The sequence below is a fragment of the Cynara cardunculus genome (genome assembly GCF_001531365.2).
Source record: "Cynara cardunculus var. scolymus isolate 2C chromosome LG 12, CcrdV1, whole genome shotgun sequence".
Taxonomy (NCBI): Eukaryota; Viridiplantae; Streptophyta; class Magnoliopsida; order Asterales; family Asteraceae; genus Cynara; species Cynara cardunculus.
In genome coordinates, this window is record NC_037539.1 from 310,203 (window position 1) to 329,462 (window position 19,260).

The 19,260-nt window shown below is 35.6% G+C and overlaps 1 protein-coding gene across 7 annotated transcripts; it reads left to right on the plus strand.

Moving 5' to 3' along the window:
• Window positions 1-228: 228 nt before the first annotated feature.
• LOC112523952 (agamous-like MADS-box protein AGL27) lies at window positions 229-16,236 on the plus strand. Of its 7 annotated transcripts, none has more exons than XR_003070302.1 (7): window positions 230-671; window positions 8,184-8,268; window positions 8,394-8,455; window positions 8,604-8,697; window positions 11,820-11,861; window positions 13,247-13,487; window positions 13,571-15,352. XR_003070302.1 is itself a non-coding variant. In XM_025133636.1 (7 exons), the coding sequence occupies exons 1-7, from the start codon at window positions 481-483 to the stop codon at window positions 15,909-15,911; spliced, it is 618 nt and encodes a 205-aa protein (XP_024989404.1). In that variant the 5' UTR covers window positions 230-480; the 3' UTR covers window positions 15,912-16,236. The 7 variants fall into 7 exon arrangements, 6 of the variants coding, with proteins under 6 accessions (XP_024989405.1, XP_024989404.1, XP_024989408.1 ...); XM_025133636.1 differs by lacking the exons at window positions 13,247-13,487; window positions 13,571-15,352 and adding exons at window positions 15,504-15,545; window positions 15,810-16,236; XM_025133640.1 differs by lacking the exons at window positions 13,247-13,487; window positions 13,571-15,352 and adding exons at window positions 15,359-15,418; window positions 15,504-15,536.
• Window positions 16,237-19,260: the final 3,024 nt, after the last annotated feature.

Consider the following 19,260-nt stretch of genomic DNA (forward strand, 5'->3'; position numbering starts at 1 on the left):
ACACAGACATCAAATTCACTTTTCTTATACATATTGTTCTATTCAAATCTTCTAACCCATTGACAACACGAGACAGTTAAAACTCAACCACAATTCATCACTCAATTTCTAATGATACCACCTCATGTTTTGGTCTCATGTATAAAATAAAAAGATAAATATTTTATAAAAATCCTATCACAGATGAAGTCAAAGTCGGCCATCATCGCTGGAAGGCTAGAGAAGATACGATCCGTCATACGAACGGTCATCATAAACCTTCAACGTTTTCTTTTATTTTCTTTCACAATACAATACAGAATTACATACGACTACAGTAGAATACAATACAGGCCGTGCTTCTTTCATCGTCGACCCTCCCGTTCTGTTAACCATCTATATATAATCTAATGATAGAGATGGGAAAACAGGGATAGGGTATCGGTCGTCTGAAGTTGAATAAAGTTAGGTCTAGAAGATTCCTTCCCAGAGCGAGATACAATGGGCCGAAGGAAACTGGAAATGAAGCGAATCGAAGATAAGAGTAGCAGGCAAGTGACGTTTTCCAAGCGGAGATCAGGTTTGAATAAGAAGGCACGGCAGCTTTCCGTTCTCTGCGACGTCGATATCGCCGTCGTCGTTTTCTCCTCCCGTGGAAAGCTGTATGAATACTGCAGCGGCCGTACCGATAGGTCAGTTCGTTTTGTATTTGTTCGGTATGAATTTTCACGTTTTCTATTCTATACATATACTATTCTGTACGATATAACTGCCGTACAAATGAAGATTTCTAGGGCATAAATTAGCAATTTCACGTGAAACCTGCATAATATATAGCAGCGAGATGTTCGTTGGGTCTTAGAATTTGTTTTCTTTAAACAAATCTGTAGCGAGTCAGGATTATTGAGTCGTAGCAGTATTAGGTTTGGGTCGTAATGAGCAATTCTGGCTTGGTGACAGTTGGAATGCTTCCATTTACGTGGGTCTATGGACCTGTGGTGAAATCAGTGTAGCTTGTTGACGGCTCCATGTTGCCTCGATTTTATCTAACAATTGCAATTTCTTCTACTTTTGAGTCAAAACTATTGACACTTATTTTAATTATTTGTAGGGTATACTACTTATAATAGTTATTTCCATTTTGGGACGATAGTTACACATGTTCTTGAATGTTCATTACTACTTACTATTTAGAGTTTCATTGGGTTGAGGCATGTTTTTTACTAGAAATATGAAAAATATTTGATAGCTTACTATAATTTTGAACAAACTCTTGTTAGGCTCTTTTGCTTGTTAGTTGTTGCATTAATCTCTCATGCTAGCTAACATGAAATCATGAGTATGAATATGGATGAAAGATGTATAATTGGTTAGATGAGAGTTGCAAATATTAATGGGAGACAACTTTTACCCTATCATAAATTCAATACAAACTTAGATTGTTTATATGGTTGTTCTCTCTTTTATGTGGTGCACATATTTTGTGTCATGTGGAAAAAGAAAATTATACCCTTTTTGGTTTGAAAACTATTATAATTGTCATGATTCATTCGATTGTTGTATTCTATAGAACTTCTACCAATTAGATTTTAAAAATATAAATCGAAATGTGTTCTTCTAAATATCTCGGTTGTATGGCATGTGTGCAATTATCATTTTATACAACTACTCTTTTATGTTATTAGTTCATGGTATATGAATGCGAAAATGACACTCAATGTGCATGAACGATTTGTTCTCTTACTGTGGTTAATATTTTTGAACTTTGCATGTTGCAGGCATGTTCCATTCCCTAATAGTACACACCTTGTCTGCAACATTCTTGATACTACCCACATTAAGCATGAATCGTGGATAGTAATGCAAAGCCATGAAATTTCACTTCTTGAGATTGTTGTAGGATTTGTTTTATTGTATGATCATGAATACCTTTCTTAGTTACATTTTGTTCAAGTAATGTAACATGTTTAATTTAGGAGTCGAATGCTTGTCTTCCCCACCTTAACCTAGTTTGGGGAGATTTATGTTGGTGGCAATTCTTGGTAGCATCAACAATTGCTTGGTTACATCTAAGAACGGGAGTTCAATGATTCGATTAGGCTCTCTTCAGACATTTATTTAGAACATGCTTTTTTACAAAGCATGTGAGCACATTAGGTGAGCATATACAACCTCTTGAATCACTATAAATTTATTATAAGTACTTGGTTACCGTCATATCAAAAGCAATAACGAACGAAATTAAAAATAATAGCTCTCCATCTCCATTTCCGTTTGATTTTTATTTTACTGAGAAGTAATTGTTTTGGGTTTTTGAGCCTGTATACATGCTATACGATAAGCTCTTTTGTGACTTGGTTGTATGCATGCCATACACAAAGCTCTTGGTTACTTCGTTGTATTTCTAGAGCCTTGAGCTAACAATATTGCTTTACAGTTTGGGACAAATAAAGTCTCCAAGCGAGTTATATCTTTAATTGTGCCCTACAAGTATTTGGTTCTTTTGAATATACTTTTTATCAACATAATATTTGATTGAGGATAAGATTGGAAGTTGCAACAAAAGCAAATGAAATCTTATTTTCCTACTTTGCTTTTGTTTTAGGTATTAATACTAGTACATAATGATTTCAAATTGAAAAAGGATTCTTGAGCTTGTATAGTTGGTACTATAAAGTTCATTGGCAACTTGGTTGCGTCTTTAGAGCTTCATTGGTCTGTAATCCTTTTGTAATAGTTTGTCAACGGGTGAATGGATTCTTCATGAGAGTATCCCTTTTAAACGTGCCTGTAAGTCTTGATTCAAAGCACTAACCATATCAAAGATAAGTAACTATGTCATTCAAAACGAGAGGAGATTTTATGAACTTTGGAAACACCGATCAATGGAGGATTTGTTTTCTAAATTCGTATTGAAGTAAACTACAAATAAAGTTTGAAATTTCAATTGTCCGTATGAAACCCTAAAACACGATTGAAGGCCATTCAAATAGAAAACAAATCTTTGAGAAACTTCATGTCGATTTAATATGGTATTTCGCTCATTAAAAAATCTTAGGGAAGAACCGAATAAAATCTCAATCGCTCCTTTCATCTTGTGCTAGTATAACTTTGTTCTTCTATTGACCAGTAACTCATGCAAAATGCATAACTTTGTTGCTTTTCTTCTTAATGTACCACCTACCTTTACATGTAATGGTGATCTCTTCATGCCAAAACATGAACTTGATATATGTGTACATGATTCAACATACTATATGTACTCGATGAAAACTATATAAGAAATTAAGAATAATGATGTGTAAGGCCAAATAAAAGTAATTGAACAATGTGAATACTTTTATGTGAAGTACAGGTTAAAGTGATGGTGTTCAAACCCCAAAAAATAAGAATATTGATGTCCGAGTCCTAAAAATAATAATAATGAAGCTTAATATTGTTGGACTAAAATAAATCCGAATGCATATCCAAATAAGCTTATCAAAAGTACCTTTTTAAAACCAAATCAACCTACATACAAATAGCGGTTATGCGACTTCTTTTTTGCTTTCAAAATGTCGTAATTTAGAGGCCAAACAGCGCAGTTAATCGTGGGATCGCTATTTGACCACCGCTATTTGTCCCTTGACTGCAAACCATATTAACATTGCTAACTAGGCCTCTATCGCCATGTTATTTGGAGTAGACCTAGATGTAGTTGTAGTGAGTACCTCTTTCATTTGATCGGGAAGTATTTGCTGAAATTGGTAGATAACAAAGTAGGAAGAAACTTATCCTTCAATTTTTACCTTTTCACACATGAACCGATATAACAAAAGTTGGCTAACCACAAGGGTGGTGCCTGATTGGTTTGAGTTTTGACTTCAAATGTCAAAAGTGTCTGGAGGTCCTAGGTTCAAATCCAAGAAGTAACAAAAATCCCCTTGTGGCCACGGAGGTTCAAATGCGGTGACTCCGGGCTACCTGCAAAGCAGGTGGTCGCCCTGGGATTAGTCGGCTCGCATAGCGGGTTGGATATCCAAGTTAATAAAAAAAAGTTGGCCATGGTGTGAATAGTGCAATAATTTGGACGCATGTGTATACACCTCAACAAGATAGTGTCGTTGAGCTTAAAAGTTGTCACATTCTTTAAGTGGCACAAGCGTCTTAGGGGTTGTTTGACAATTGTTGAATGGTTTGGTGCAGAATGATTAAATGGTTAGAATGATTAAGAGGCTCTTATAATATAGTACAAAAGGAAATATAATTGTTTGGTAATTATTCAGAATGATATTAGGGTGCTGAATGGTTAAGGGAGACCCAATAACAAAATCATTTAGGAGGTTTTAGAATTTTTAAGAGGCAGATTTTTTTTTTTACCAAACAAGATTCACCTCTTAGTGATTCAGAGACTATCTCTTCATAGAACTATTAAGAGGTAAATAAACAACCCCTTAGTGATTCAGAGACTATCTCTTCATAGAACTATTAAGAGGTAAATAAACAACCCCTTAGTTAGCAAATTATGTTTCAAAACTTTTATGGGGGAAGGATATTTGGCAACCACGTATCTTATGAATCTTATGCCCAACCAAGTCTTGCATTCTAACTCACCTCAACAAGTTCTCACCATGCTTGCCCTTATTTACTAAATGTTGCTTTGTGGTTGTTGGGAGTCTCACATCAACTACACTTGGACCAATTCTCCTGTATACATGTTCGAACCTCCCATTTCTCTTCAAGGGCTCTTTTGGAGAGTGATTTGGGGGTTCCACATATTCTTACATGGAGAGTGATTTGAGTGATTACGATGGTCTTCCACTTTGTGTCTTTGTCTATTCTTCTTCCGGAGTCACTGCATTTGAACCTCCGTGGCCACAAGGGGATTTTTATTCCTCCTTGGATTTGAACTTGTGACCTCTTGGTACTTTTGACCTATGGAGCCAAACTCAAACCATCCTATTGGTATTTACATATCAAGCGAATCACACTTTGTTGGTGGCAAATTTCTATGTATGTAGTCTACGTAGATGACATCATTTTTACGATTCTATAGAGATAAGCACACTGAACTCCTAGCTACGGGATTAGGAATCAGAGATTTAGGTGTGTTAAAATATTTTTTGGGTATCGGAGTCCCAAAGATCAAATAAGTGCGTAGTAATTTATGAAAGAAGTATGTTTTGGACACACTTTGTTTTGAACCCAATGGGCACATAGATTGGGTGAAGAAATCAAACTCGAGAGAAATGCATTCCCTTTTATGTAGGGAGATATCAACGCTTGGTTGGAAGCTCATTTACCTTGTACATACTCGCCATAACATAGACTATTCAAAACATGGACAATTCTTCTAAAGAATAGTTGTGATACTAAGCGAATATTTAGGTATTTTAAATCGACGGTAGGATCTGTTTCTCTAAATCTTAGGTTCTAAACCACATTCAATTTCAATTCTTTAGAACTCCATCGAATTGGCATCAAAGCTCTATTCAGGGATCAACGCATGAAAAATAGGTTGATGGATTCGAATAAAAACTTTGCGCCGAGTTAGGGAAGTGAAACAAACACGTTGAATGGTTTTGTTGGGATGGACATGCCTTTTTGGATGGAACTATTTGTGAAAAAATCGTTACATCAGGAGGAGGTGGGTCCATAATTGATTGACTAGTCGACAGGAAAGAGACAATGGAAAAGCTTGCCGAGGAGACCACGACGAGAACCGACTTGTGAAGAGCTACAGTGGTTGGAACCGGTTGTTGATATTGCCATAAGGCTAGGAATTGGTGGCCACTTGGTGTTGGCTATACTGTTGCAACAATCAAAATACAAAATAACTGTCGGAATAAATATTTGAAATAGCGGTTATTGCAGTGGTATAGCGGTCCAAAAATAGCAGTTCTTGTAATATCTCTTAGAATTATATAATATATGTGTGTGTGCATACATAAACATATTATATGCATTAATAAAAAGTATACTCTTAACATTAAAACATCAACTTAAACAATTTTCACAAAACAAAATAAGAAAAGTGTTGATAAACGATGACAGAAAACTCGAATAGTGTCGAAGAAGGTTGACTGTTGATGATCATGGAAAGAAATTGAAAACCTAAGATTCTAAGAATTTCTAAACGGGATGCTGGATGATATTCGTTGACTATTAATGGGTTAAAATAAAATAAGGGCCCAAATTAAAATAAAAGCCCCAAAAAAAGACAAAAATGTAAGCATTAGATTCAAATCAACAACTTTCACTTTTAAAATCTTCATAGCCAAATATCTTTTTTCCAGGACAGAAAGAGAGGAGTTCCACTTAACCACARGACAGAGATAACTCCATAGATCCCTCCATGGAAAAAAGTAATAATTGGAGTAGCCCCCTCAGTAGAGGCTTTTTTAGAGAAAAAGTCTATTCATGGATGAATTAGGGGAAAGAGTCTTCACCTTCTTTCATTCATAGACAAGAGAGAGAAAATACCGAGAAAATATTTTTTAAGTAGGAAGAAGAGTTCCTCGATCACCGCTATTGCGCTGCAATTAACAGCATGGGGTGTTGGGGTGAAACAAGTAAGTAAACTTGTTTTTTTAAAATATATAATAATTATATACGGCAAATGCAACAAATGAAGTCAACACACCCTCCTCACTTTGCGGTTGAAAGGCTTCATGAGGGAGAACAAGACTCGGTTTGAACCTATGTTAGGATGGAACATGTTTGAGGAAGAGGAATGGGGTCATCTTTGTGCTTTTGCTTGGAGGTCCTATTAAGGACAACAATGAAAAACGGGGATCCAGGAAGCGGTTGTGATCTATTGGGACAAAAAAGTTTGGATCTTTGCCTTGTTGACAAGTTGTTAGTTGGGAGGGAAGTAATGTTGTGTTGGTTCAACGCATGGTTCTAAGCTCATGCTAGGGGGTATATATCTATATACCAACCATATTAGGAACAATAGCAACTATTTTATTACCATATAATCCATATGGTAACCATATTAGCAAAATGATGCAACTACCATATTGGAAATGTTTTATCTGGAGTTTAGAGTGGAAAGAGACCATGCTTGATTTGATTCCTATTCTTGGGAGAGATGTGGTCATCTCAAAGCAGATCATTATTGTATTTTGTTTACGGTGGTTAGGTTTCAACAAATTATCTTGCATATTTGATACTCTGATTAAATCTGAAGTATGAATGTTTTTGTTTCATAGAAGCAAAAAATTTGCATATTGTATTTTCAGCCATTACCTTGGGGTAAACTGACAACCACCTAGTAGTTTAAGCAAATAATATGGTTTCGTGGTCTTGTTTTGATACATATTATGGTTTTGTGTATTGTTTTTATACATATTGTTTTTGCCTAGGGGTAAACTAACAGCCATTCCCTTGTAAAATACAATATGGTGGTTAGTTTCCATAGAAGCAATATGGTTTTGTTTTATGGTTGTTGGTTTACCCCATAGCATAGCAGTGGCTGAAAAATTATTCTGTGAAAGCACAATAATTGTATCATCATATTAATATTATCGTTTGCACCAACATACAATGCTACATAGATGATACAGCCAAATGCAAGACACTGAGATTTGCTTCAAGAATTCAACATGATAGATATTACTACTTTTAGTATAACTATTTTAATTTTCTATACTTTACATTATTATTATTGTCGATCTGTTCAGTATAATTTGTTTTTATTATATGTGTTTACATCTTAGTCTTTAAACTAGTTTGACCCTAAACCTGGTAGAGGTTTAAGGTCATTTCCTTTATTTTTATAGTTTCGATGCCAGATTTGTTTTGCTCTAATAAAGACACACTTGGTGATCCTTTGTGTACACATTGTTCTTGTAATATAACTGAAATGAACTATAAAAATAGCCTCTGAAGTCGCCTCTTTGAAATTGAATGAGATAGATCGATGTTTCCATTAAACCTCAATTTCTTCATAACCTGGAACCTGCTTGCCTGCAGTCTCTCCCTCTCTTAATACTCCAATGTAGAATTTTAATAGAAGTAGTCAAGTAGGTTAGAGTGGGGTTTGTTCTTTCTAGGGATTTACACTTGATGAGCCAAGCTTTTGTTTAGGCTAATCTTATTCTTAATTGAAGTCGGTCTTCTTTCATCTATGTTAGTTTGAAAGAAGAATGTTTTGATATTTCTGATTTGAAGTTGTAATCTGATCATTGGATTTAGATGCTCTCTAACTATCTATGGTTCAGTGTGGGGCTTATTCTTTCTAGGTATCAGAAAAGCTGTCTTCAAGCGGAAGAGAGGACCACCCGAGAGGGGGGTAGCAGCGATACAGTAAGTAATTACTTTTTGAAGAATTTACCAACCATTGCTATGCTACTGATGTACATATTTTACCACCAATAATTACATGTGTAATCACGATTTTATCTTTTTCCATTAAATTTCCCTTCTCACAGGGATTTCGCAACCAGTGCAGTAGATTTCAGACATGCAAAGAGCTTCTACAGTCCGTGGAAAGGTAAAACAAAACTGTTGACTTAACTGTATGTATTTGACATTTGGTCAACCAAACAGTGCAAATATTAGGTAGTGCACTCAAATATATGAGCATGGGTATCAATTCAGGGAGGACTAATGAGTTGATGATAATGCCATGCCTTGAACAGGCTTGTTGAAGAACCGTGTGATTTATCTGTGCCTGACATGACACAGTTAGAGGAGGAAATTAGTGCTGCTCTTATGCATATACGATCAAGAAAGGTGACAGCCTCCTTTTCCACCTAATCTCTCCTCTAGTTTGTTCTATGCTTCAGTTGTCAATTCTATTAATTGTACTTTTATTTGTACTTCTCGTTTCATATCAACATGTTTTCGTGTCTTACTGCTATTTTTTTTTCATATTGATGGAATTAGAATTTCATCAAAGTTGTTAAGGCTCAAGGCGCACTTTGGTGCTAAGGGGTCCGGGGCCTATGCGCAAGCGTGAAGCGCGCGCCTCAAGAATGCGAGGCACATCTCATTAGAATATATTATATATATATATACCCGCACACACAAACAAACAGTTAAACACAACTCAAATATTCGGCAAGTACAAGCCTCCAATGCAGCAACCAGCAGTACTTTCATAGAGGCAGAAGGGAGAAGGATTTAAAGCATGAGCCGTGAGGGAGAAGTTTTAAGGTCCGTCTACTTGCAGAGAAGGAGGCTTGAGGTTCTAAGAACTGGGTATTTAATACTAGGGTTTGACTTATATTATCTATTTCATAACGCTTTGTTTAAGAAGTCTAGCAGATGAAAAGATGAGAAAACTTGTTTATTATTAGGGTTTGACTTGATATTTAATAACTCTTTATTAGGCGTGCCTAGGCCCACAAAGCGCCTCAGCCAAGTTGCAGGGCCTTATTGAGCCTCGTGAATACGCCTAGCCTCGGCTTTATAAAAGCCCAAGACCTTGAGCCTTATGAGCCTAGATGCTCTTTAACAACTATGGGTTCCACAGCTAAAGATGGCTTCAACTTTCACTTCACTCAGGTGATCAGTAATTTAATTAACTTGATGTGTGAAGGAATAAAGATTAGATCACTAAGCTGAGGAACATGATATGAATGAGGCTGATGTAAGTTTTTTAGATATCAAGATGAAGGCACACAATTATTGGAACACACAGTTTGCTGTTCCAGAGTGTTTTTTGTGCATTAGTGACTTTGTAGCTTTTTTTTACTCCAAGGAGTATTCTGCTTTCAGAGAAAGGCTCCACGGTTGCATGATTTTTTTTTATCCAATCGTTTGCGTTAATAGTGTGAAGTTGCCGAACTAGAATGATTGCTTATTCCCATGTGTTTGTCCAACAATTCAAATGAACAATCAATGCTGAAACAGCAGCAACCGTCTGCACAAGAATTATTTATTGGGGCAGATTCAGTGGGACTCGGGACAGGAAGAGCCTCTAGAATAACTAATGAGTACTTATTAGTGAGCTGTGAGTTCGTGATAATAGATGGGAACTACTATTGAATTATGTATGGGAAAAAATATCCAAGCTAGCAGTCTTCAGCTATGATAAAACACTAGTTATAGAAGATGCAATGATACAAGAGGCTAAAAGAGGGTTTCGTTTCACATAGACTAAAAGAGGAAAGCGGCAAGGCATTGTGCCATTGATGATCAACAGCATAACATGGAACAAGTACATGCTGCTTTGGAAGGAAGGCATGTGTGTCAGTCCTGATCTTTACACTATTTACGGAAGTCAAACTATTTAGTGGAGTCAATTTTTTGGTTGGCAAATGTTGGCTTAGAGGTCAACCCACACAATGAAGTTAGAGCCTCGCCTTTCAGCTCACCTACCATGTGCTACGAATGAGATACCAAATATGTAGTAACCCTGACACTAGCACTAGGTATTAATAAACAAACCTTGGAAGCAATCGGTGCACAACCACCATTCACAAAAAGCTATGGGAGAGAACGCCATAGCAGTGTGTTCTTTGTAAGTTTCTAGCCGTAGATGCTTGATCTTTTTGGCTTTTTGGTGCAGTTACTTACTTTTGTTACTCATACATGCATAATAATGAGCATTGCACATAGCTGGTCTATGTAAGTGACCATCATATATCAAGTTTCATCTTTCACTGGTCCTATCGGCAACATATTTTCTGTAGTTAAGAGCATTAATCATGAAGGCTTATCGAGCTCTAATTATCTGAAGAAAAATGACTTTGTCATGAAGATAACACTTTGCAGAGCTTAATTTAATTATAGTGGTTATTGGGGGCCAAGTAAGTGATCGCTCAACAAAAAAAAAAAACTAAAAGTGAATTGGTACCGTGCCGTCTATGCTAAGGAGAATATTTCACCACTAGATAATTGTTTTCTGAGTATGGTTTTTACCTCCTCATTCCTCGTGCATGGCATCTGCATCTAGGCGTGTCATGCAATAAGAAGTTTATTCCTCTTACTTGGTACTTTGTGGATTGATTCCGCTTGTAGAGACATTGTTTTCACACCCATTCATATGGTCTTGTGATCGGACTTGCATGACTTGTTTGTCTTGGCGAGCAATGTTCTTGTTGCAAGAAGGCCACTTAGATGCTCTTTGAGAGTTGTGCTAGTCCCACCTGTCTAAAACTTAGTTTGCTTCATACTACAAACACACCTGAAACTCCCAAATCAAGATGTGATTGGTTTGTTCATTACTTATATAACACACGAAAGCGAAAGCTATTTGAGGCATCTCCAGATATGACCATAGACATGAATCCTTACATAACTCGATTTGCCATGCAAGAAGATGTGGCATCAACAGTCATATACACCAGTACACCACTAGAAAAATTGATCCATCACACGGTAAAACATGTTTTAAAACTGTTCCAGTATGAAGACCTTTGGAATCCAGTAACAGAGAAATTCAGCAAGGAGTGGAGTTCTTTGAAATATGAACTACATACCTTCTGAGAGATTCCAAATGACTGGCATGGCTATGGGGTAAAATCTCCATATGGCCTTCTTCTATCTTAAGAAGGAAAGGATTGGGGGGGGGGTAGATCATTTGGATTTTGGAACACTATAGTTGTCCGTTCATGTGTAGCTCTCAGCTTTGTTTCTTAATCTGGGGAAAGCTAAAATCCCTCTTCATCATGGATCATGATATTGTTGGAGTTACGGAGAAATCTCTTTACCTGCACTTGCAATGGATAAGTTAGCTTACTTGTACTCGGTGTCTAACATGGCATCACAAGTAATAACATGCGCGATTTGGGTAGTGGCTTATTGTTTTGGTTTATTGCAATTATGTTTTAGATTTCTTCTTTGATGATTGAGATTTAATGGTTTGGATATTAGGTCTGAAATTTGACAATGATTCTGGTTTTGTGCAGACACAATTGATGATGAAGTACATATCGACTCTTCATGAAAAGGTATGCCTGTATCCTATTTTAATTTCTAACTATTTTTTTAATTGGAAACCCTGAGGTCCGTTAGAAGTTCATATGTAGTCAAATAGATGAAATGGGATTCTTTCACTAGTAAGCTAAATTTTACGAATGTTATTGATTGTTTGTATGTACCTTAGATGAAAGCTTTTCTCGATTGTTAATTTGTAGTTTATGGTTAGTCTGGACACTGCTGACCGTTTGAGGGTTTGTAGTTACCTGTGACTTCTTTAACTGTAAGCTTCCATATTACAAAAAGCGTGGATGTAGAACACTGAATCAAACCAAACCAAACCAAACCAAACCAAAACAAACCCAGTATATTCTACTCAAAAGTTGAGTTCGGGTTGGGGATGATGTAAGGGGACCTGTCTTCTAACCCAAAGGGTAGGGTGGTTGCTTTTGTGGTTGAAAAGGCAAAATGAAAAAAGGGCTAGTAAATGATGTAAGGAGACCTGTCTCCCATAGGACTATTAACTCTCTACGGTTGTCACGCCCTCTTCGGCATGCCGCTTCTTTTCGCCCCTCTTTGGAACATCTCAGTAAATTATGCACACTTTTTCTTAGGGCCTAATCGCATCACAAGAGCTATGTTGACTGTTTAATTAAGGCAATTGAACATTGCTGGAATGAAAGAGAAGCTTTTTTTGTCTAATGTGCTATTTCAATATGATGGTGACACTATATTGGAGAACATTTGTACAAAGGGTTCAACCAAGATATTCTAGGCAACGAAAATAATCGATCTTTATGGTTGTTCATTGATAGCAGAACTAATCTGACACCACTATTGTTACCAAGCTTAACATCAACTCTTAGGTATACATGAAAATAATGAACTGGTCACTCTTAGTCAGACAGGTTATGAACAAACGTGTTCGTGGAACCGAGGTGTGGTTAATGTGGTGCTTTTGTGCTGTGTACTTGAGCCAATTGGATCGTTTAAGATTGCCCACTTATAGCTAAAGTTCATATACCAAATTACCAATCAGTTGAAGTGTAGTTGGCAACATGCCACCTATGCTGATACTATTTCTCTACCAACAGGTTCAAGTATACATTGCCCTGTTTCATCTACACAGATGGTGTTGGTCCCCAACGTTCTAATCTAGAGATGCAGGGCTTTTGGGCCAGGATATTACCATAACCCCATCAAAGGAGACTCCATAATCAACACTCGCAGACAATATAGTATGTAAGATATAGCTCGTGCATCTTAGGCTTAACAAGATGGGGTTTTCTTTTATCCAAACATAGTTCTCTTCTACCTTTTGATAATGCTCAAAGATGCATGGATAAAAAGTAGTTATACTATACGAAATTTCGTACTTGTATTGGATCCTCTCTATCTTCTAATCCAGCTTGTGTAGGTAGATGGTATCTGGTAGGGCCGAAAGTAATACACTGGGACGGAGGGATCTCAAAAGTCGAAAAATCTATCTTAACGGGATAAGTTACAATTGTTGAAGGTATTATCAGAGACAAGAGAAATTGGTGCTCTTCTATCAGATCTATGGCTTTTTACTTGAGAATAAGAAAGAATGATGTGATCTACCTTGCAGTTTAGATAAGCTGGAGAACGAGTTGTATTATCTTTTAGATGGAAATGTGGTAATGAGCTAATCAAACCATTTTTCATTCTGCATTCCTCTCAGTTCCTACTCTCAAGGGTTGATGAGAGCTATTCTGACTAGAAAAACCAAACCAAATTTGCCCAATATATCCCTCCAGTAGGATGTGATGTCCACCTGTTTTGAGAAAGGCTTTTATGAAAGAGGACGCGATAACAATAGGAATTGCCGAGACGTCAAATCGTGGTTTGATCTACTTGATGAGTGGGCCAGATCATGGTTGATTCTGGTGTTTGGTCCAAATAAACAGCACATTCTGAACCGTCAAACACAGGGTTACTCCATCTGCACCTACTGCAATTTTAACACTGCTCGCCATGCACCTGCAAGGTCGGGATTTTAATTTCATCTTTTCTATGTAGGAATATGATATTCTAGCTGTATGGAGCAAGTTTCTACTATCAAACTTCTCACCAATCTTGACAACCAATAACCTTGTTTTATGATGAATCATTTATATTCTACTCTGTTGACATGCCAGATAAATCGTGAAATAATTTAAAGTAATGACAAAGGTAATCCTCAAGAACTAGTAGAATGACAGCAAGAACGTGCCATCTGGGAAGTACAGTGAGGAAAAGCTGTTAAACCTGTGATTAACCTGTATGGCAAAGTGATCCATTTGGTCTATATTTCTTGGCCAAATAGAGAATGATTAATCAGATTTACCAGTAGGCTTTCAGGAAAGTAAGGACTATTTATTGCCGCATCAAGGAAAGATGAAATATTTTCTGCATTTGGTCCATTGGATAGTCGGTGCAAGGCCAGAAATTGGGGGATAGCAGCTCCCTCTCCCACAAGCACCCCTCTCTGGTGTGGGGACTCGGGGGGTTGTCATCTCTAACTAAACCGCCACTCTGTACACATTCATTGAATTTGCTTGATTCTATTTTTTTAGTCAGCCGGCCTATCTTTGAACCAAAATGCCCAGTCAAATGGAATGGACAATCATGAATTCTATGAGGCTTAAAAGACCTTCACCTTTGAGTTCATAATGAATGAAATGAACCGAAATTTCATCCTAAATCTGAAATACTTAATACAAAAAGTTGCAGGAGAGATGAAACATCTTCCAAACATTAGAGCTTAAATCAGAAAGAAATAGGCTTAGACACACTTCCTATGATTTTAGAAACTGAAATTTCAATATAGAAGGATCTCTGATTGCATTCTGGAAGAAGTAGCCGATTTTTAGTCAAATAGCATGCTACAACTAGCACTTTTTTTTTCTCTGGTAGGCCATTGTTAAAATGCTCATTTTAAATTTGTAGGCAAAGAAAATGTGATCATGATACATTATTCAAATGATGCTAAACGTACTCAGTAAATTCCACGTGAAGTGGGGTCTGGAGAGGGTAAAGTATTAAGGGGGGTCGTTTACCAAACACTGGGTAAGCACTTACTGTATGCTATTTACCTTCCGGGTGAGCATGACAAGAACCGATAATCTTAGCGGTGAGCGGCGGAGAAGACTCTTACCAACAATCCATTTAGATAACTGAGAATGTTACCAAACATGGCAAGTAAGGGTGGTGACGCTTACGTGTGGTAAACGGCCCCTAAGTTTTACTTGTACTCCAATGTGATCAAAATGATGTCCAATGGCCAAATAGAGAACTTCTACAGGTGTGGTGGCTCTTTCATTGACAACACTTGCCTAAAATAAGTAGCTTTTTGAGTATTTGGTACAGACCCACATATAATTTCTTGTATTGTAAATAAAGTCAACATAGTTAACTCTTACAGAGAATCAATTAACAGTATATGAATAATACAAGTACATTAACAAATACTCATACCTTGAAAATGATGATTACTCGCATTCACCTTATACCGTATTTTTGCATACAGACGCAGTTGTGTTAGTTTGTGCCTTTATACGTGAGGCTAATTCATCTGGTTAACTGCAAGGTCGTTGATGGTTTCTTCCCTCCTGTCACCTACCTACCTACCTGTATGAATCTTCTAATATTTCTACTCGTATATATGTATGCAGGAAAGAAAATTAACCGAGGAGACAGAAGAAATAAAGCAGCAGGTAATCATAACTTTGTTGATTACATGAAAGTTTCAAAGATTTTCTGCAGCAGTTTCAATGATCAACTTGCAATAAATAGCAAAACAAAAAACAATCAGATAAATTTTGTCTCGTTTCAATTAGGTTACAAAATCGCTTGCATTTCTTGAAACATATTGATGACTTTTCAAGATTTGAGTGCCAATAATTTGGCATTTTTGTCTTCTCTTTTTCCCCCCAAAAAATGGTATTTTTGTTGTTTAGAAATGAAAAGTGATGTTGCAGGTGGTATTAGCAAAGCAAAATGATGATGGGGGTGGAGGCGTTAACGACCTTGCAACTAACCAGACCAATTCACCCCAACTTTTCACACTTCCTCTCTTTTAAGGACTGACTGGCCGACTGGAAATCAATCTGAGCTTGAGAATGGCTGTGTGTATATAACACACACACACATAGATATAAGCAACTATTAAAAGAAAGAAAGAATTTGTGTGGTGGTGTTTTATGGACTTGGAACCGAGTTTTATCCCAGAAAATTGCTCACCGTGTGATGAAGTTTCTACACTGTGTGTGTGTGTGTGTGTGTACAATTGTTAGCTTTTTCCAGAGGTGCGTGAACTATCTATCATGTTAACTAACAGGACCAGCTTCGCTCTGAAGAAACCTCCACTTTGATTTTTCATTATTTTAATGTCATAATTCCGCTTTCCAAAATTCCTTTAATCCATTCCACAGCTACTAAATTGATTCGCACTTCGTCTTGTAATTTTGCCTTTTCTTTTTATGAACATAGTTTAGTTGGCACTTGCAACTATAAAACCTTTTATGTTCCAAAATCTTCTATTTTTCTCCAAGTCGGTGCCCTGAAATTTATCATATTTTTATTAGGTTAAATTTTATTTTTGAAAAAAATAGCTCACATTAACAAAAGAGGAAAAAGGGAAGAAAAAACCAAGAAATTGAAAGGAAAATGAGTTGGTGTTTTTTTCCACTATAAAAAGAGGGAAAAATATTAAATTTAAAAAAATTAAGAAATGCAAATTACTACACAAAAAGATATGCAAAGATACAATAATAGTTATGAATTATAAATTATAAATCATTGGATAAATCATAAAAATATGTATCTTGTTTTTCTTGTAATTTTAAAGACAAATAAAAAACTTCCGTTCCTCTCGGATGCCAGAAATGGTGAAAGTATATTGCTGGTCACGTGTTGTAGTACGGAGTGGCTGTGTTGTCCAAATCTAATTGGAGATTATAGTCAAGTAGCATGTGCAAGCTGTCATCTCGACTCTATGTCCTCCTATCCTATGTGTACTTGTTTAACCTCAATAATTAACACCATTCCTTTTTACACTTTTTTTTTCTTTTCTTATGTTCTACCTCCATTCAATGGGCCTCTCGATACAATCAAATAGTCTCTACATTCATTGTGCCTCTTGATACAATCAAATAGTCTCCAACGCATCCCTCTCTTTCAAAAAGAATTTGTACATGTCAAGCCTTTTTTAAAGGTTAAACAATTTTTTTAACATTAATAATAATTATAAAATCAAATAATAAAATAAAGTAGAGTTCTTATAAGAACTCTTCATAATGGTTGTTTCTTAAAATGACTTCCTTTTTTATTAATAAGAACCTTTTATTGGAGATGCTGAAGAGAAATTGCATAATTTTAAGTAGGTAACAATGATCAACGAAGGATCGTGTAAGAAAGAGAATAGAAGTTAAGGTGGGAATGATGAAAAGGGATTTGGAATGTTGGTCATTATTAATATCACACTCATTTCATATATTGTGTTTGATACGAGAATTGATTCGGTGCATCTTAGTAGTGTTGATCTTTAATTATCATTGATTCAAGAGTGGAGATCCTCTCTTACTTTTTTCATCATAACTTTCATTTTTACCAAAACCGAACTCGTCAATATTCTCCATATTTAAAAAGGCCACTTTTATGTTCTTTTATGATTACTAATTATTATTAGTTGTTCTCTACAAGAAAAATATTAGTTTTTATATTTGGATACCATCAACCCCAACCAACTTCATATAGAAGTCTCCAGTGACACCAACATGATAAAGCGTTTTTCGGTTCATTCAGCGGCTGAGGCTAACGGAGAAGGAGAGATCCAATTCGAACCCATATTTTCTTTGGACAAATTTGTCTCGTCATTTTTCAATTAAGCTACACGTCATATGCTATTAAGTTCTATATTTATGTAGTATCAAATATCAAAAGTATATTTTATTTGTTTACCTTTTTTTATAAATACGAGTTGAATTGCTTTTGTTCCAATTTTACCAATCACTTAAATTATTGTAACACTAAGAAATACTGTATATTTTAAGAGGCATGAGAATCGGTCATTGATAAGAGTATGGAAATCTATGTGAGATTAAGAGAGAAAATATTCTTAACGTATATCAAAGTATTGATTAGTTAAAGAATATTGTTTTCCTTTTTATCAGTTAATTATTTTTTTTCTTTTGTCCCTTTTGTCCATCACAGGTATTGGTCAGATGATTAGACATTAAGAATAACACGTAAGCGGTGATCAAACCTCTAAACAATCTATTCATCCATCTAACTTGCCAACAAGTAGGTATACTAGATAATCCATAGCTTTCCATCTTAACAAGAGGTATGATGTATGGCATTACTTTTGTCTTATGAATTGGATTAAAGTTCGTAAAACGACATAATAATATATCCTACCTGACATACAAACGGACAATAATTGTCGTAGGTAATCACGTTTAACTTTTTAATCCTTGTTTTTTATGTCTTTATAACACATCGTTAGAGGTACCTAGTCAAAAATTTCTTTTTCTTTAACACAATTACTGTCTACAAAACACAATTTCTATACAACAATTTTACACGGAACTTTCATCATCCCTGTTTTTTCATTGGAACTTTCCTATTTTTATTGTTCTTTTTGTCTTCAAATAAGTAGCCCATAAATCTCAACCCACGACTTTTTTTTATAACCAAAATTTCATTAAAAACAATGAAACCCAAGGTTGTTATTAGTTATTAAATGCATAGGAAGAAAAAAAAATGTTAAATGTATGTATTATTATATACAGTTAAATATATCTTCAGATCTAACAGATCGAGAAATGTCCAAGAAAAACCATCATGTTTTTACACAACTTTATTCAACCCATCAAGAGACAATACATGTCATTAATCTTGTATTTTCGATCCCATTTATACAAAAAATCTTACCAAAAATAATATAAAAATTTTGCTTTTATTTTTTTGCATGCCACAAAATATTTGTTTTCTTACTTTAAATTTCTAAGATATATGGAATTATCATATAATTTTATTATTTTTAGATGTAATTTTGACATATTTATTTAAATGATAACGAATACAAAATTCGGTGATACCTTTCAATGTGTATACAGGTTAATCATTAAATATATTTTTCTTACTTTATGTTGATAACCTTTTCGAAATATATTCTTAGTAATCGACAAGAAAACTTAAAAGTGATAACCCATGTGTTCATGTCGTTGTTTTGCTTGTCAATTCCTATTGAAGTTAATTTCAAGCATGAATGATTTAATAGAAAACTATGCTAATCCAACCAATCTTATCTGTACAATGAAAAGTGTCACTGGTTTATCTCTCCAACGAATCAAATTGGCTAGGGTAGCTTAGTGTGTAAAGCACCGCAATGAACCGTGGTGGGGTTATGGAAGGACAATACAAACG